The sequence below is a fragment of the Pelophylax lessonae genome (genome assembly GCF_965119305.1).
Source record: "Pelophylax lessonae genome assembly, chromosome: 10".
NCBI lineage: Eukaryota > Metazoa > Chordata > Amphibia > Anura > Ranidae > Pelophylax > Pelophylax lessonae.
In genome coordinates this window covers 123,888,899-123,909,539 of record NC_138777.1, presented here as the reverse complement: position 1 = coordinate 123,909,539, position 20,641 = coordinate 123,888,899, and the positions used below count along the sequence as shown (strand labels likewise).

Sequence of the window (20,641 nt, the reverse complement as noted above, 5' to 3'; positions counted from 1 at the left end):
TGGATCAGAGGAGTCACTCAAAACATTCCTTGAACGTATCAATAGAAACAAATATGGCCTAGTATTCACAGCCACATGGGACAAAGTGTCAGTGAACTTTTTGGATCTGACCCTCGTGAAACAAGGTGGGTCTGTCTCCACTAAAAGTTACTTTAAAGAAACTGACAGAAACAGCTATATTCCCACAAAAAGCTGTCACCATCCCAAATGGCTAGGTAGGATACCAAAAGGCCAATATATGCGTATTAAACGCAATTGTAAAAATGAGGAGGATTACCTCATCCAGTCTGACCTTTTAACAGCCAGGTTTGTGGAAAAAGGTTATAGAATGGAAGAAGTGCAAAAAACAAGAGATCTAGTGCGCCAAATACCTAGGAATGAATTACTAAGAACTAAGGATAGGGCCCTAGAGAATAAGGGTGAACTGGCCTTTCTGACTGACTTCAATAGGAATTACAAAGAAATTGAAGCAATTGTCCGGAAGTATTGGCCCATCTTAATGAAGGACCGAACTTTGAACCAAATACTACCGGCTAAACCACAATTTATTTACAGGAAAGCGCCAAACCTTAGGCATATGTTGGCCCCAAACATACCAGACCCTCCTAAAAGAAAATCGACCTTTCTGGATGTAAAAGGCTTCTTTCCCTGTGGCAAATGCAACGCTTGCCAGATGTCAAAGAAAAACCCCAGAAAGATCACCACCTTCCATTCCAGAGCTACAGGCCAAAGATTCCAAATCAACAAATTAATATCATGTAGATCTACCCACGTGACCTACCTAATCAGCTGCCCTTGTGGGCTACAGTATATTGGCAGGACTACCCGCCAATTGTCTGTGAGGATTAATGAGCATGTGGGTAATGTGAGGAGAGGCTTTCCCAAACATAGCCTCTCCAACCATTTCCGCCTGTATCATAACAAGGATCCCTCGCTTATGTCTTTTTGTGGCATAGACAGAGTGGATAACCATTGGAGAGGAGGAAATATGACTAAAAAAGTCTCCATGAATGAGACCCAATGGATATATAGAATGAAGACTTTGGAACCATTGGGAATGAATATTGATATTGATTTGAATTGCTTTATCTCTAATTTTTAATTTTTAATTTTTAAATTTTAAGTTTAATACACAACATCAATTTTCCATCATTTTCAACCTGTATTTATGCTTCTTTTAAAATATTTTAGATAAATTTATGTGATTTTTATGTAATTTCAATTTTAGGCTAATTTTAGGATGTTGGAATAAATCATTAAAATGTATTTATTTATTTAATTGAGTAATTTTAGGTATATTGTTATTTAAATCGATTAGCTTATTGGTCAAATATCTCAGCACACAGCAACCCATCCCATAATACATTATTTACGAATTGGAACTGATATTGAGAGTATAGGGAATAACGACTAGTATGGCATTGAATGTTTTAGCAAATCAAGGGTTAAATTCAACGGCAAACATAGTCAAAAGTCGTTCCTATATTTCCATTTCTATATGTCCCCGTGAGGCACCCTTATTGAAGGGAAGAACCTAACAATCTACTAAAGAATGGGCGGTTCTTACTCCGGCGACCGGTGATTGGCTGTTGAGAGCTGTGTGAACCTCTATATAAGATGTGAGGAAATGTACGGTCACATGATCCCCTGATGACGTTAGCACGCCTAACGAAACGTGCGTCGGGAACGTGAGACCGTAGAGTTCCGGTGAGGTGGAACGCAGACGCGGAAGCGGCGTCCCATCCACCAGGAGAAGCTGAACGATTTGTATTACTGTGGCGTTTTACTTACCACTATGGAGTAAGTGCATTACTTTTTATTAAATCTCTTTATATGGCAATATTACTCTATTGGAGTTTCCTTATTTCTTATGACATGTTGTCCGGAGTCTCGGAGTTATCTGTTTACTTCTGGCTTGTCACACACTGGATGTGAAGACTGTAATAGGAGAATTTGGAGCTCTTGTGGAAATACATTGCGATCATGACCCCCTATAACTAAGGGGTCAACTTCTTTTGGTAAGAAGTATTTTATCCGAGCACTGGGTGTATGGTGATTGGTGAAGGCATTTCACATCAAGTCCAATTGTATTTGCTGCTGGAACTTAAAGTTTGCACCGAGCACTTTTTAAGGACTATGTTTATTATTTATTATTGCTATATTCATTGGAATATTCACCTTTAAATAATTGGTTCAATAATTGGTTCATATGTTTATGTTATTTATGCACTAGCACTTTATTGTGAGTATACTGCTGAGCGCAATAACCCATATTCACTATCACATATTGCGTTTTCATGTTTTTATTGCTGCTCGCTAGAGGAAGAAAATTCCCTAATTTTTCACATTTATATATTCATTGTTAAATATCACTCCATTTGCGCAGTTCCTTTTTTCGGTTACACCGAATTTTGTTTTTCCAAAAAACACACAGAGCTGTGGCCTGTAGAGGCAAGGCAGAAACAAGCCCCCCCCCCCCCCCTCGCCCTGCCGATGGTACCTGACCCCGATGAGTGAAGCATGCACGGCCGCTCGAGCGGTAGAAGAGGAGGACAGAGCCGACTGGAGGGACGCGGCGGCGGCGGCGTCTCGCACACGGGACCGGGAGTTCGGCTGGAGTGCGAAGGGGCGGTAGCAGACAGCGAGCGTCACAGCAGCGAGGGACCGAACGAGTCTGAGCGGATGCGGCAGGCCTGTGGAGGGGAGGAGCAGCGCCATAAATGCACGCTAGCTCCTCCCACAAATACAGGCCTGCGGCCTAACACTTATATGAAAATGTGTTTTATTAATGTCTGGCACAAAAAAAATTGAAATGTTGGAAATATTGCGTGTCTTTGGTATCATAAAGGAGGTGGTGCCCCTAATCACCCACCAATCCACTTTGTATTTTTCTAGAACTGTAAGGACCTTACGGATATTGGAGTCAAGTGCCTCTTAGTAAAGCCTGCCTGGGAGAGATAAATAAGACCTGCCATGATATTTGCTAATCTGTTTGCAATAATTTTAGATAAGATTTTTGCTTTAACATTTATGAGTGAAATAGGCTTTCCTGTTTTGTCAACACCTTAATATGTTCTAGGTAGGTTGCTTCATCCTCTAGTGTGGTATATAGCGTGTTTCATGAGGATCTTAAGAAACTCTGAGGTACAGCCATTAGATTCCATGGCATTGGACTCAGCTCAGTTTGAGATAATATCAGAGATTTCTTCTGACGTAATATCAGCATTTAAGAATTGCAATCACAGCTGGGTAATAATAGGAAGAGAGGAATCTGTTGTAAAAAATTCAAAGCTACATGCGTGTCCCTGGCTTCTGCTTTGTACAACCTGCTAAAGAAATGGAGGAAGATCTGGGTAATTTGCGCAGGTTCATAAACTAGATTGTCAGCATGATCTACCAGGGAGAAAATAGACAGTTGTGCCCATAAGTTTACATACCCTGGGAGAATTTATGATTTCTTGGCCATTTTTCCAAAAATATGAATGATAACATAAAAAATTTTCTTTCACTCATGGTTAGTATTTGGCTGAAGCCATTGATTATCAATAAACTGTGTTTACTCTTTTTAAATCATAATGAAAACAGAAACTACCCAAATGACCCTAATCAAATGTTTACATACCCAGGTGATTTTGGCCTGATAACGTGCACACAAGTTGACACAAAGGGGTTTGAATGGTAACCATTCTCACCTGTGATCTGTTTGCTTGTAATTAGTGCGTGTGTCTAAAAGGTCCATGAGTTTCTGGACTTCTGACAGACCCTTGCATCTTTTATCCAGTGCTGAACTAACGTTTCTGGATTCTAAATCTTGGGGAAAGCACAAGGACAGGAAAGGGATATAAAAAGATATCCAAGGAATTGAGAATGCCAATCAGCAGTGTTCAAACTCTAACCAAGAAGTGGAAAAGGAGGGGTTCTGTTGAAACTAAACCACAGTCAGGTAGATTTACTAAAATTTCAGCCACAACTGCCAGGAAAATTGTTCAGGATGCAAAGAAAAACCAACAAACAACTTTATGTGAAATACAGGACTCTCTGAAAACATGTGATGTGGCTGTTTCAACATGCACAATAAGGAAGCACTTGAAGAAAGATGGGCTGAGGTTAAGTCGCCAGAAGAAAACCATCACTTCGCAAATGCCACAAAGTATCCCCTTAAAATACGCCAAACAGCACAGAGACAAGCCTAAAACATTCTGTCACAAAGTCATTTAGAGTGATGAGACCAAAATTTAACTTTTTGGTAGGGATGATCGAACGGTGTTCGAAATTTGGGTGTTCGAAATTTGGCCGAATTCCGAACTTTTTGCAGGAAAAGTTCGGAATTCGGCCACCAGAACCGCCCAAAATGCAATGGGACAGGAACTGGGCTTTAAAAGCACGTGATTGGCCCAGAAACATCAGTAAAAGCCAATTGAGGGGGCAGGAGTCTGCTAGGAATGTGATTGGAGTGACTACGGGGTCCAGAGGCCAATCAGGAGTAAATACGCCCCCATACACTCCCCAGTATATAACATAGCCCCGCCAAACCTCTAGCACTGTAATACAGGGGCTGTGCAAGAGACTGGAAGCATTTGTGTTTCTCTGCTTTATGGAGTTGTTCTTTTAGTGTGAGGAACGGGATATGCAGTATAGTTAGGGTACTATATACCACTATAGTTAGATTCAAAAATCTAGTTTTTGTAGGGATAGCTTTAAGTGTCAGGGTGACCGTAGTGTAGTTTAGGTGACCTGACTCTGCCATGTCAGGGTGACGGTAGTGTAGTTTAGGGTGAACTGACTGCCATGTCAGGGTGACCGTAGTGTAGTTTAGGCTGAACTGACTCTGCCATGTCAGGGTGACCGAACTCTGCCATGTCAGGGTGACCGTAGTGTAGTTTAGGCTGAACTGACTCTGCCATGTCAAGGGGACCGAACTCTGCCATGTCAGGGTGACCATAGTGTAGTTTAGGCTAAACTGACTCTGCCATGTCAGGGTGACCGAACTCTGCCATGTCAGGGTGACCATAGTGTAGTTTAGGCTGAACTGACTCTGCCATGTCAGGGTGACCGAACTCTGCCATGTCAGGGTGACCCCACTATGCAGATTCTGGGTTAGGGGTATACATATATATATATATATATATATATATATATATATATATATATATATATATATATATATATATATATATATATATATATATATATATATATATATATATGTATATATACACACACACACACACACACACACACACACACACATATATATATATATATATATATATATATATATGTAATTTTTTTTGAAGAATCAACAACAAGTGGGACACAATCATGAAGTGGAACGAAATTTATTGGATATTTCAAACTTTTTTAACAATTAAAAAACTGAAAAATTGGGCGTGCAAAATTATTCAGCCCCTTTACTTTCAGTGCAGCAAACTCTCTCCAGAAGTTCAGTGAGGATCTCTGAATGATCCAATGTTGACCTAAATGACTAATGATGATAAACAGAATCCACCTGTGTGTAATCAAGTCTCCGTATAAATGCACCTGCACTGTGATAGTCTCAGAGGTCCATTTAAAGTGCAGAGAGCATCATGAAAAACAAGGAACACACCAGGCAGGTCCGAGATACTGTTGTGGAGAAGTTTAAAGCCGGATTTGGATACAAAAAGATTTCCCAAGCTTTAAACATCCCAAGGAGCACTGTGCAAGCGATAATATTGAAATGGAAGGAGTATCAGACCACTGCAAATCTACGAAGACCTGGCCGTCCCTCTAAACTTTCAGCTCATACAAGGAGAAGACTGATCAGAGATGCAGCCAAGAGGCCCATGATAACTCTGGATGAACTGCAGAGATCTACAGCTGAGGTGGGAGACTCTGTCCACAGGACAACAATCAGTCGTATACTGCACAAATCTGGCCTTTATGGAAGAGTGGCAAGAAGAAAGCCATTTCTTAAAGATATCCATAAAAAGTCTCATTTAAAGTTTGCCACAAGCCACCTGGGAGACACACCACACATGTGGAAGAAGGTGCTCTGGTCAGATGAAACCAAAATCAAACTTTTTGGCAACAATGCAAAACGTTATGTTTGGCGTAAAAAGCAACACAGCTCATCACCCTGAACACACCATCCCCACTGTCAAACATGGTGGTGGCAGCATCATGGTTTGGGCCTGCTTTTCTTCAGCAGGGACAGGGAAGATGGTTAAAATTGATGGAAGATGGATGGAGCCAAATACAGGACCATTCTGGAAGAAAACCTGATGGAGTCTGCAAAAGATCTCAGACTGGGACGGAGATTTGTCTTCCAACAAGACAATGATCCAAAACATAAAGCAAAATCCACAATGGAATGGTTCACAAATAAACATATCCAGGTGTTAGAATGGCCAAGTCAAAGTCCAGACCTGAATCGAATCGAGAATCTGTGGAAAGAACTGAAAACTGCTGTTCACAAACGCTCTCCATCCAACCTCACTGAGCTCAAGCTGTTTTGCAAGGAAGAATGGGCAAAAATTTCAGTCTCTCGATGTGAAAAACTGATAGAGACATACCCCAAGTGACTTACAGCTGTAATTGCAGCAAAAGGTGGCGCTACAAAGTATTAACTTAAGGGGGCTGAATAATTTTGCACGCCCAATTTTTCAGTTTTTTATTTGTTAAAAAAGTTTGAAATATCCAATAAATTTCGTTCCACTTCATGATTGTGTCCCACTTGTTGTTGATTTTTCACAAAAAAATACAGTTTTATATCTTTATGTTTGAAGCCTGAAATGTGTCAGAAGGTCGAAAAGTTCAAGGGGGCCGAATACTTTTGCAATGCACTGTATATATATATATATATATATATATATATATATACACACACATATATTTATATATATATATATATATATATTTATATATATATATATATACACACACACACACATATATATATATATATATATATATATATATATATATATATATATATATATATATATATATTTGTGGTCAGGGAGTAGAGCCCAGATGGATAATATAGCATAATTAACGCTACGGTAGTAGCATGCCAAAACCGTAGTTCGGGCAGGCCTGTGAAATAAAGAGGGCCCACCAAGAAGAAAGGAAGAAGAAGGGAATGTTGTAGAAAAGGGGCAGTGGCGGGAGGGATAATGATCCCAGAGGCAGCCCAGAAGAGGCGGCTCCTCCCCTCCCACAACTCCAGGCCCCGTATTCCCATTTGTGGTCAGGGAATAGAGCCCAGATGGATAATATAGCATAATTAAAACTACGGTAGTAGCATGCCAAAACTGTCGTTCGGGCAGGCCTGTGAAATAAAGAGGGCAAAAGGAAAGCGTTCAAGTAATCTTTAATGCAAGTGCAAAGTTTATACAAGGAAAAAAAAAAAATCGTGAGTCATTCGGTTAAGACTCGGAACGCCTGTCTGAGCTCGCCTTCGGGTTGGGGTATATATCTGCAGTAAGCGGAGGATTTCCACCACCCTAGTCTCTTGAGTATATGCACGGGAATGCCATGGCTGGAGGCCGCCATGGCTGCCCCTATGCGAAATGAATGACCGGAGAAAGCAGCGGGATTGCACCCTAACTTACTCAGCAGTGTTCTCAGGTACTTGACAAACCTGGGTGTGGTGAGAGGCCTGCCATGGAGGCTCAGAAGGGGAGCATTGCTGGCCTGACCCGCCAAGCCTGAATAAAGGCGGTCCAGCAACTGGACTGGGCACCATCTATTGTAAGAAGGATACAGTGGTATCTCGACTGGTGGCCATAATTGATTGGTCTTGGACTGGCGGAGTGACAGGACAAAATGGTCGTCCACCTTAACCAGGTCTACCCTCCTTAACATGTTGGCGGTGCTGAGCATGTTCCCTACGGTGAACTCGTTAGGCCGCAGGTATACTGCTGTCTTAATGGCATCATTGGTCCCTGCCTCAAATGGCCTAGTATCCGACAGGTCGGACAAAGCCCGGAACCTGCTGCCATCGATTGGTTGACGACCCGTGGGCTTGTGGCCTTCCAACCGAAGGATGCCTTTTAGAATGTTCTTGACGGAACTTGACGTCATGAAGGTACCGTGACTGGGGTACATGTTGACAATGTGAAACTGAACTCCAGAGAGGTAGAGTTTGATTGTGCTGTGCGCCAGTTTCAAGTTCAAATGGCAAAAGGAAGAAAAAGCCTGGATGGTGTGCAAAGACAACGGGTCCAAAATATTGAACTCTGTGATGAACCTCAAGAAGATGGTCAGAGCCCGCGCGTAAGAGCGTCTGGTGTTCTGCGACATTGCTGACTGGGCTAGCATGTTTCCGTGGGCCATGAGAACAGCTAATCCAGGATGAGTTCCCGGAATGGTGGTGGTTCGTCCGGGATTTCCTCTGCCGTGGGATGTGCCTGGAAGAAGCCCTGCAAATTGGAACGAGACAGGGCATCAGCTGCTGTGTTAAGAACGCCTGGCACATGCTCGCAAACCAAGTGGAATTGCAAAGTGGCGGCCAGCCAAGTGAGCCTTCTGACTAAAATCATGATGGTAAGGGAGGAAGACCGCCCCTTGTTGATGATCTCGCCCGCTGCCATGTTGTCGGTTAAGCACTTTACAGTTTGGCCCGCCCAAAGGTGCCCCCCAAACCCTGGCAGCTGCCACTATGGGGTAAATTTCAAAAAGGGCCGAGGTGGAGTTGAAGGATGGCAGGATTAAGGTTTCAGGAGGCCAACTATCCCTGAACCACCTGTTGCCCCAAATGGCCGCGAACCCGGTATGGCCAACCGCGTTAGTCCATAAAACCAGAAAGCAGTCTGTGACAGACTGGATGAACATGTTCATGCCATTCCAATGGGCCAGGAACTCGCCCCACATGGACAAGTCCGCCCTGGCCTGACTGTCCAGTATGATGAAGCTGTCCTTGTGTTGAAGACCTGGGAGCAGGCTGAGAAGTCGGGACACAAAAGCACGGCCTTGGGGGATGACCCTCATGGCGAAGTTCAGAGAACCCAGGAGGGACTGCAGATCCCTCTGCATCGTGGAACCTCTGTGGAGGAAAGACTCAACCTCAGCCCTGATTCTCTGAACTTTGTCTGCAGGAAGGCTGGCCTAAAATGCAAATGCCTAAAAAGGTCAGCTTGATGGTGGGGCCTATGGTCTTGGCTGGAGCCAATGGAACCCCCAAGGTGGAAAAAACCCTCACAGTCTTGGTTAAACTGAGTGGTGTAGCGGTGTGACTTTCTACGGTCAAGAAATCATCCAGATAATGAATTACCACTGGACAGCGGCTGATGTTTAGAAGGAGCCAGCACAGGGTTTCCGCAAATGTGTCAAAAATGTTTGTGCTACTTTTGGCCCCGAAAGTGAGGCCCCCCCCCCCCACTTGACACTGTGCAGGTGCCATAGTGACTGATGAATGGGCAGTAGTTTAAAGGCATCGGATATGTCAGTCTTGCCGAGCCAGGCAGCCACGCCGGCCTGCAAGATCGCCTGGATGGCATTGTCTACGGAGGCGTATTGTAGAGAAAATTCCTCAGAGGGGATGAGAGAATTGAGGCTAGGCGTGACAACAGAATGAGGAGCCGAAAGGTCAATAATTAAACGCTTTTTATTGTTGTATTTCCCGGTGGCGATGCCCAACGGGTTGGTACGCCAACAAGAAAAAGGCGGTGTGTCAAAAGGCCCAATCATGAAACCCTTGGCCACCTCAGCCTGTAATAAGGTGTTGACTGTGGAGGGGTCGGACAGGGCAGACTGCAAATTGTTGCACTCCACCGTGGTTGCTGGTAGAGCGACTAACCCTGTCTGAAACCCTTCTGTGAAACCCTGGATTAGAAAATGAACCAAATCCTGAGCAGGGTGGGACTCCAGGAGGGAAGCCAGGGTGTCCACTTGTAATTCGGTCAGTCATTTCTTTGGGAAGAGTCGGTTAGGGCACATGGTCTTGGTGTGTGCCCGGAAGCAGGTAGAGCAGATATGTAACAACCTGCAAGCGCTGAAACTGCAACCACCTGCATTAAAGTTGTTACAGACCTGTTTCTTACCTAGGAACACGATGGGCCTGCCTAGCCTGTCTTTGGAAGCTTTCTGGTCGACTCTGCTGGTACCCGGGGTGACGTCGCTGGTGACGGTGGAACTGGATTCAAAGGTACACAAGTTGGTGGGATGGGAAAAAGCAGCACAGATGGCGCAGGCCGGTGGAGCGAGCCCAGCAAAGTGGCGGCAGAATAGCTCCATGTCCAATTGGCCCCAGTCTGCCCGGACATTGAATTGGGCGAAGGTGGCAGCCGCTTTGGCGGAAAAAGAACGGTGGTAATCATAGAATGCTGAGCCGCCATACTTGTACCCCAACTCGACCACCTTGTGCATATACAAATCCAGTTCCTCCCTTCGGTTCGGGAAATTGAAGCACATCACATCACTAAACAGACCGAAAGCCAACACGAACTCAGGGATGGTCAATTTCTTGCTCAACCTGGGGTCTTTGGCCTTAAGCACCACAGAAATGACGTCCTGGGAAGCTAACAGCAGGGTCATGAGGTTGACATCCTTGCCCTCCAGGATATCTTTCTTGACACTAGGAGGGACCAAGTGAGCTGGCGTGATGATGTGTGAGATAGAGGCCAGGGAGGTAAGAGTACCTGCGATGACACTCTGTGAGACCGCTAGGGCGGCAACCTGGGAGGGTGGGAAACCCGGGGATACCGAGGGGACAGGAGCCGGGGTTTCTAATTTCTCCATCCTCTGATTTAGGCTGTTGATGGAGAACAAGATGGACGCAATCATGGCCTGAATCCCAGCTAAAGTCTCGTGCACATTGTCCTGTGATCCAAGCCCCGACTGCGGAATTGTGTTGGTCGTTAGGATCCTGAAAAGTTCAGTTTTCCTGGCAGTGGCCGGGAACGGAATTCTTCTCCGTCTTAATTCAGCGACGATCTTTGGGATGGTCCATGCGCTCAACGGGCCAGGGCTCGTCGAGACTTGGCTTCGTCCTGCGATAGGGACTGACACTGGAGTAGGAGGCCTGACTGGCGTGCTAGGAAGGGAGAAGCTATCTCCTATGTCTGACGCGTGAGACATCCTGGAAAACATGAAGGAAAAGGTCATGAAACATGAGCGTAAAAACATTTGACGGGTGGGCGTGCCCCCCCCCACAAGGTTTCCCGAGAGGAGACCAGCGCTAACCCAGCGGTGGATAGAGGCGCTGTCTATGAGTTGGCCCTGTGCTGTGCCAAGTAATGAAATGGCGGGGTGTAGGCCTCTGGAAGGTGACGCCCTCTCTACGCTAGCGGGGAGCGGGGTGACCGAGACGCTAGCTATGATTTGGGCTGATGGGCGAATACCTCCGCGTGAGGATGGGTGTTGGTCTCAGGCTAACTTCCAAGTCACCTACCTAACTACCCGCCCCCCGTCCGATACAAAGGAAGAGTATAGACCAAGTGAGACGGCATACCTTCGATAACCTGTGAGGGGTCTGAAGGCTTGATTGAACGTCCGATGAAGTTCGTGCGTGCTGCCTGTATGGGTAAAAAAAACTGTTGGTGCCTGAAGTGAGATGACATAAGCACCTGACTCAAACAACTGACATGCCCTGCGGACGCCAACCCTAGGTGTATCGAGAGGGGCTGTACGAAGTGCCCACCAGAACCTGCGACTGAGGGAAGGAGAGATGTGGTCCGCCCCCCCCCGAATTAATGTTTCACCGGAAGTGAACCAGGAATGTGTGTTGGAGCGTGTCCTAGTGTGTCAAGGCTGTGGGTGATGGCCGGGAAGCCAGGTGAGGGGGGCGGGAGCGTGGCCCCCCGCATCCGGTAAGTACAAAGACCTCTGTGGCCGAGTTGCCCCTGAGAGTGGTGACTAAAGAGAAGAAAAAGAAACAGTATGTGGTACCTGAAATAAACGTCAAACGAACATCGAAAGAAAAAAAAAAACATATGTAACAAAACAAAGATTGAGTGACTCAACGTGATTCAATGTGATGGCAAAGAAAACGACAAAGCATTTTGGCATTAAGTCTGTGTTTGGTAAAACCCCCCAGAGGATGCAAGAGTGAGGCTGGCCAGTGGGAGGGAGGCCCAGCCAGGGGGTTGCCTGTGCGAGATGAGAGCAGGTGCAAACCAAAAGGTGCAATTAAAAGGCAAAGAAAGCTGCTTCACGGGATTCCTTTTTTTTTTTTTGAAGCCGCAACCAACTATCTGGGTGTATGTGACCTGATGCATGGAAATAAAATAATCGGAAAACATGAATGAGAAACAAACAATTGCAGGGTTCCTAACCAGGTTTGCAGTATGACAATAATGAGAACAGGTTTTGAATATGACAGTGAACAAAAAAAATGTAATTTCCCTCTAGTCCACTAGGTGTCACCAGTGAGCCAGAAATGTAGCCTGTGCTGATACTGAGAGACGAACCTGTGAGATGAAGTGAACTGTCCCGAAGGAGATACTTCAACAGAATGATGCCAGCAGGCTGATGGTGGGTGACCCGGGGGGGGGGGGATGAATTTGAAGGTGCCCGGAAAGGTGGGAGCGCCCCAATGAACTTACAATCGGGAGGACAGATGGCCGGGCAGTGAAAGATGCAAGGGCTGGCAGGGGGCCGGGGGATAAAGTCAGACCCCCCCCCAGGGAGGCCGTGGACTGCCCCAGGGAGTGCGGACATGATCAGGAGCGGCCAGGATGAGACCCCCCCCCCCATGCAGCAGCCTGAGAAGGTTAGGTCCAGGCTGGGGAGACAAGCTGCTTTTCACCCTGTGTGAGTAGAGGAAGGAGCAGGGAGGTTGTGCGGCTGGTGATGGAAAGAGGGGGGTGGGTGGGGAGACCGGGCCCCAGCTCCCCCTCCCCAGTACTCACAGTGAGCCGGGTGCCTGATGGCTGACCCAGAAGCGTCCTCGTGGAGCTCTGCAAATTAAAAGGTGGGCGTGGCACAAACCAGATAACGATCCCAGAGGAAGCCCAGAAGAGGCGGGGGCCTGCCGTTAAATAGGCGGCCCCTCCCCTCCCACAACTCCAGGCTCCGCCTTCCCATATACCCCTATACAGAAGTTAAAAAAAAGCCCAAAAAACGCCTGAAAAATGCCTGAAACAAAAATGCCTAGGTGTGAAAGGAGGGTAACACCATCCCTGCACTACTGAAATTCTAAGAAAAATAATCTGTTTTTTTTCTGGTTCTGGACATGCTACAGAGCTGAAACTTCACAGGTACACTTTTTAGACCCCCCAGACACCAAATCCAAATAAATCTCTTTTTTTCCAATATTTTTTTCAATAATTGGCTCTCTATCAAAAACGAAAATTTTTAAGAACTTTTTTTTGCCTGATTCATAGTCCCTGGGGCATGACCCAGAACCCTAGGCACTTTCTAGGGGCATGTATAGGGTTTTAGGGCTTCAAAATTGTGTTTTTTGATTCCAGAAGTTCGGGTCCCATTGATTTCAATGGGGTTCTGGAATCCGAACCGAACTTTCGGGAAATTCGGGTGTTCTCGTCGAACCGAAATTTTCAAAAATTCGATCATCCCTACTTTTTGGCCACAACCATAAATGCTACATTTGGGGAGGAGTCAACAAGGCCTATGATGAAAGGTACACCATTTCTACTGTGAAACACAGAGGTGGATCGCTGATGAGTGAGCTGCAAAGACACAGGAAATTTGGTCAGAATTGATGGCAAGATTAATGCAGTATGTTATCAAAAAATACTGGAGGAAAATTTTCATTTATCAGCCCGGAAGCTGCGCATGGAACGTACTTGGACATTCCAACATGACAATGATCCTAAACACAAGGTCAAGTCGACCTGTCATTGGCTACAGCAGAATAAAGTGAAGGTTCTGGAGTGGCCATCTCAGTGGAGATCTTAAACGTGCAGTTCATGCAAGACAGCCCAAGAATTTACAGGAACTGGAGGCTTTTTGCCAGGAAGAATGGGCAACTTTACCATCTGATAAGATAAAGAGCCTCATCCACAAATACCACAAAGGACTTCAAGCTGTCATTGATGTTAAAGGGGGCAATACACAGTATTAAGGACTGGGGTATGTAAACTTTTGATCAGGGTCATTTGGGTAGTTTATATTGTCATTATGATTTAAAAAGAGTAAACACAGTTGATTGATAATAAATTGCTTCAGCCAATCACTAACCATGAGTGAAAGAAAAGTTTTTGGGTAATCATTCATATTCTCTGAAAAATGGCCAAAAAATAATAAATTCTGCCAGGGTATGTAAACTTATGAGCACAACTGTTAGTAGGGGTATGCACTAACCGATCCAAAAACATATATGCCTTATTACAATGTTTGTGGTTTTTTAGGGTCCCTGCAGGATGGCTTTGTTTGCTTATATTTATCAGCCCACAAGTCAAATTGCCCTTTAACCTTTTGCCAGGCTTGTCTATGTACTTGTGAAAGGGAGGTATTATGGTTAAAGCAGAACTAAACATACTCTAACAACTTTTTTTTCAATGTTATCCCTCCCCCCTCCCTCTTTACAGAAAAGCTGATAATTTATGTTCTAGAAATATAGAAGAGTGATGGCAGAAAAAAAGACCAAGTGGTCCACCAGCTCTGCCCTGTCTGTCTTTTTTTTGTTTATTTATTTGTTTTTTGAGTATAGATCGATGTTTGTTCCAAGCATGTTTGAAAGCACTTACTGTTGACTAACTCACTACCTTTGCTGAAGGTCTATTCCAAGCACCGAATACTCTTTCAGTAAAATAATACTTTCTAAAATTAGTCTTGAACTTTCCTCCTGCTAGCTTAAAGTCATGCTCGAGTGTTTTTGATCTTGACTCCATACTGAAAATACTGCCCTCCTGAACTTTATTCACACCCCTGATGTATTTAAAGGTTTCAGTCATGCCTCCCCTTTCCCTTTTTCCCCAAGTCTGTACATATTAGGTTCCTTAAGTGTCTCCTGATATGTTTTTTCTTTCAATAATATTTTTTTTAATTTTAAACAAATACAACGTAATGAAGTATAGATACAGTAAGTACCAATAGTTGGTTGACATGAGTAGATAACAACAGAAGGGTAAGAATAGAAAACAAGTTTAGGGAGCATTACTGCTGTGTACATAGAGTGGTAAAAGTGTCAAAATCTACAAGAAATAGCAATACAGATCTATAGTGGTTAATCATGGAACATCTGCTGGTATCAATCAAGCCAGTACGACCAATTTTCCTTTACAGATAATAAATGACCTACACTTGCAGCAAACATGAGTTCATTGGAGCTGGGGTGTGCACTAAGGTAATCATATTGTGTCTGGATATAATGTCCAGGGATATCCAATGGCGATCAACCGCCAAGCTGGCTGCTTGAAGAATGTGAGTGCAAATACAATGGAGAGGAGGAGGAATGTTTTCAATGCCAATGCATAACAAAGCCAGATCTGGTGATGGCTCTACAATAACTCCAGTGATTTCACATAGGAGTTGGAATACACCCCTCTAGAAGATTGATACCTTAATGCATTCCCACAGGATATGGTATAAGCTCCCTATTCCCCCATAATTTCTCCAACAGAAAGGCGGGGTAGCTGGATCAAAGGTTTGGATCTGGTATGGGGTAATATACCATCTGAGGTTAAATTTATGGATGAGTTCCCATAAGTTGGAGGAGCAGGTTGCTCTGAAACTATGTTTAAGGGCTGCTAACCATTGGAAATCACTAAAGGATCGACCCACATCGCCTGCACATTTAATAATAGGGGGTAGTTTACTAAATAAGGTCTTGTCCTACAACTAATTGTAGAACAGGGAGATTCCTTTGGCATGGTTGTTACTATATGATAGGTATTTCCACGCCTGTGCATGCAGGGAGACATGGAGGTGGGGGGTTTTGGAGAAGCAATGGGTTGCTTGGATGTATTTGTAGCAGTCTACAGAAGAAAGTGCAAATGACTCTTGCAGGGAAGGGAATGGCTTAAGAATATTATTAAAGATCTGAAACCTGTAGTAAGCCTTTATCCTGCCAAGATTTTAATGAAATGTTGGGGATGATTAGAAAATTACGGTGAGTCGCAAAGGTTTTGTGCAGGGAATATCACCATTAGAGGCATTTGAGTGGAAGTAGGCAAAAGCTGTAAATGTAGCAATGATGGTGGGGGGAAAGAACTGTGTTTCGAGATTTCACTCTGGGTGCACTAAGTAGCCAAATACTCAAATTGTGACCAGGAATCTGCAAAGCTTCAATGTCGTGCCATAAACAGAGTTAGGGGTGAAACAGGATTTGGGTTTCACTAGTATAGAGGCAATGTAATAGTCCCTGATGTTTATGTACCCAGTACCCCCCACAGACCTGTGTTTTATTAGGTTTGCTTGTGCACATCTAACCTTTTTTTCGTTGCCACACAAACTTTCCTAAGAGAGCTTGTATGGATGTGAAAAAGGATAAGGGAACTGAAATGGGAAATTACCTGAATTAATAGAACAACTGGGGTTATTGGAGCATTTTAGATGCAGCCAGTCAGCCAAACCAAAAAACAGCAAGCTTAAAAAAATGCTCTGATTCCTTAGGGAGCTTATTCAAAAAGGGGGCAAAATTAGCCTGATAAAAAGAGGTTACTGATGCAGTTAGTTTGATACCCAAACCAACAATGGGGGTTTATTTCAGACTTCTAGTCACAGTATAGAGAGGTTGAAACTTGAAGGTGTTCCACAAACACTGGCATATACTGTGCAAGGATAGGGTTCTAGGCCCAATGTTACCAAAGACACCTTTATTTATTGGAGGGTGCCAAATGTTGATGATGTGGTGGTTAAAAATACCTGGACCCCCCAGCAAACAGGTCCTTTTTGAAGATAGTAAAGGTTTCTTTGCAGGCTGAAAATATAAGGCTTGCAGAACAACACAGAATAACATGGCTAAAAGCCAGTCTTTTAGGTCATCTACTGATAATAAGCAATATGAGATCTGTGAGTTTATAGCATGCAATACCATGAATGTGGTATATGCATTACAATACCCTTGAGGGTTGATATATGTGGGCCATACTAAATGCCCTTTAAAAAATATATCTCCAAACATATACAGAATATTTATTGAGCCATCGTCAACATAGTGACATAGGGTATCATTGCATTTTATGCAGATGTATGATAAGGATCCATCAAGCCTTACATTTTGGGGCATTGACAGAGGATATCCCTCCTTGCGGAAATCTCTCAGTCCGTGGGATTAAAATGTGTGCCTGGATTTCAACTGTTTCATTAGTGATTGTGATGGTATTACCCGTCACTGGAGGTGAGGAGCAGATACTTAATGGTTTGATATGCTTCATATGGGACAGTAATATTTGTCAACCATATCTTCATATAGAAATATGAAGATTTAATACCACCTTACACAGTGTATTCCATATGCTTGTCTGTGAGAGAGAGACACACAGACTGTCATTGGCAGACTTCCCTATTGTTTGCGTATTAGGAGGGAATGTGGATAGGGCCTGTCTCATTTTCAAATGTTAATGACCTCACATTGTTCTGTCTGCCTTAAGATAAGCTTATTATGGGATGTATATGTGTATGTGGATTGGCTGATAAGGGGGAGGGGGGATTGTCCCACAGTGTATATCTTTTGTGTACACTGTATGGGAGTGTAAAACTCTGTTTTCATTGGATTGTGAATGTCAGGGCCCGTTTTCAACAAGGTCCACCTGGGCGGTAACCTTGTGGGGGAAAACTGTATAAAAGTCTGTTTCTTGTTCATTGAAGTTTGAGTTATACTTCACCCTCAATCTAGAGTCCTGTCTCTCATTGGGGGAATATGCTACAAGGGATTGCTATGTCCTTCATACTTCCTTGGATAATCACTAAGCTCTTGTAAGAGCTTGTGTAAGAGCTTGCTCTTGTTCCTGCTTCACTCTCTGGGGAAAGAGAGGGTCACCCACGGAAACCTGGAGCCTTGTCATAGGTCCAGGGTGGGTAAGAGACGGTGAGACCCCATCCAAGCTGCGGCGGTTTGTGGGGTCTGAGGTGCATATAGTGTCGGGTGGAGTGCTTGCAGCCCTCGGGGAGCACAAGGAGCATCCGTCAACAGAGGTACCCGGTTGGGGTGCTGGTTGATCCATTACAGTGATTTTTTTTAAAAAGGGGGAGGGGGAAGCAGGAAATTAAGAATAGGTTTAAATTAGGGGCTTTGAAGCCATTGGGGTTGTTTAGATTTATTTGCCAAGCTAACAAGATACGAGAAGAAGAGCTCTAGTGTAGGGTGTGCTTTTTGAACATTTTTAGATGGTATATTAGGGCAGGTCAAATACTCTTTAAGATCTTAATTAACTTTTTATTGTTAGGTCTGAGCTACACCTTAAAGGCTAAGTTCACTCCCCCCCCCCCCTAAATTACAGCTTCTCTGTGTGCCAGTATAGCTGTAATGTACCTTTTTTAGAGCAGAGATAACTCTATCCCTCTCTTCAGAAACAGGCCATACCTCAGCCAGGAGATTCCCTTCATGTCTTCCTGTAATCCATCCCAAGCAAATTGTAGGATGGCATAGTCATTAGTGGAGCAAGGAAGTGCAGCAGGCTCTGGCGTCATTGAACACACCCACATGACCTCTGCAAAAGCCGCCCACTGAAGCATGAGATTCCTCCCACTCTCCTCCCCAGTATCTGCTCACAAGCACTTTGCTAGATCTGCGTCAGTGTCAGCTGCTCTTCCTAATCATACAGGCAGCTGATACTGCTACCTCCTTACCTCCTCCCTGATGTATTTCTCAAAGTGTGAGTGGTTACTGTACATGTGGTGAGGGATTGGTGTGATTCTGGAGCAACTGTGGTTGGGGGGGGGGGGGTCAGTGCTTAGCTGCAGACTTAAAGTATGAATATACTGTATGTGCGGGGGTGGGTGATGGTTGAAATGGCTGTTGCATGTGAGGAGGTGCAAGGATGGATGTATGGAAGTGTAGGTTACTAGGAGAACGTAAGTAGTTTGTAGGGAGTTGTATGGGAGGAGGGGAGCAATGGCACCTTTGGGGAATAGTGATGCCAGAAGGACAGAAGTAGAGGGAAAACAAAAGTCCTAATCACAAATACCTATTGTACATTGTGTTGGTCTTTTTAATAAACACTAATAGGACAATGTTAAAAATTGGTATAAGTTCTGTGTAGATGACTATCCTTGGCCAACCAAGAGGGGCACTATAATACCTTTCTTTCTTTTATGCAGAACTGGCGACTGTCATATGGTCTCTTGGCGGTTCTGTTGTGTGCAGTGAGGCCTCCCTCCTGCTTGGTGGGTCCACCTTTTGGAAGATCTTGGTGATTTGATGGGCATATCATGCTTGCTATTTGTGTAAATTAATAATTAGTATTTTTGCATTTTGCTGTATCATTTCATTGGATAAGATGTATACCATGATATACCTCATCATGATATTGTTTCTCTTTAGTGTGGTATTCTCTTCCCTGATGAAAAATATATTATAGTTAAGATCTGAAATGCGTTTGGTGTTGCCAGTCAAAAGATTAATTGTGAATTGACATCTTTTACAGCAGACTGCAACTGGACGTACCAACAAAAGTGCAAACAAAATTTTATGTTTGTGTTGTATACAATACAAGTACAAGGCTTTATTTTAACGTGTCACACATGTATGGTGGAAATGTTATCATATATAAATGAAGATGGTAACTTTTGTATTTTTGTATAAAAGAAGTTTCTTTTTGATTTTTTTTTTTTGTACACTTTTTTGGTTGCCGACAAAGTCCAATTTGAGAATTGTTTTACTTAAATGTTTAGTAGTAGGGATGGTGGCAACCACTACATACAAATGAAGTAATGAAGTGATTCCTCCCAAAATGTAAAATACAAAATATAAGAGCATTTAAAAATGCCCATTAATCAATAATTTCACTGTTCATAATATAGAAGAATTTTGTAATATAATTTCTACCCCAGCAATCCCAATGTTCTTTTATCTCAATTACCTCGTCCATGACACCTTAGAAACTGAACACGTTTGTTCATGCCTTTTGAAAATACTTTGTAAGCCCTGACTTCCTGGGCCATCCAGAAAACCTAATTTCCCATCATGCCATGCTTTACTGGATTATAGAATAGGGCATGCATGACCTCTCTGGATCACACCTACCTCCTTATTATACCACTTTTCTTTTTTTATTACCACCCACTGTCCAACTTCTTTCTTTATGCAGACACCCAGTTGAAAGCTCAGGGAGAGCAGGGGGGGGGGGTGGTAAGGTGTACACACACTGATTTGACTTTAACTTTTCAGCATTACTCTTTAGCTTTGTTTAGTGAGGAGTTTTTTTTATAGATTATGCAGGGCTATACGGTATGTAGCTTTAAGGTCTTATGGAGTCCGCACTTTATTTTAAATGCCTCCAATTGTATTTTAAGCACAATTTGTGGTTGTCTCTCCCTCTTCTGTATGGCTTTATGTAAGGAAAGTGTTGCTCCTGGGGTGTACAGGGTTATCTTTTTCAGGGGGAGGTCTATATAAGGTTCTGTTGCTGTGCCATGCGACTTTGCACTTTGAAGAAGTCAGCCACATGGCAACTGAAAGTGATATCACACGCCATCCCAAAAATGTGACACCACGGCTCAGACATGTTGAGGAGTTGGGTGAGAGGCACACTAGAGGTGGAGGGAGTGTACAATCAGAGTGGGCTATTATTGAGTTACTTTGACACTGAAT

The 20,641-nt window shown here is 43.8% G+C and overlaps 2 protein-coding genes across 2 annotated transcripts in view; one reads left to right on the top strand and one right to left on the bottom strand.

The window, feature by feature from the left end:
* Positions 1-20,641, top strand: part of SLC6A2 (solute carrier family 6 member 2) — a 670,903-nt gene that overhangs the window by 483,369 nt on the left and 166,893 nt on the right. The window lies entirely within an intron of this gene.
* Positions 9,889-18,519, bottom strand: LOC309565527 (uncharacterized protein; the record flags this gene model as incomplete). Its single annotated transcript, XM_082270491.1, has 2 exons — positions 9,889-11,062; positions 18,413-18,519. The coding sequence occupies 2 exons, from the start codon at positions 18,517-18,519 to the stop codon at positions 9,889-9,891; spliced, it is 1,281 nt and encodes a 426-aa protein (XP_082126617.1).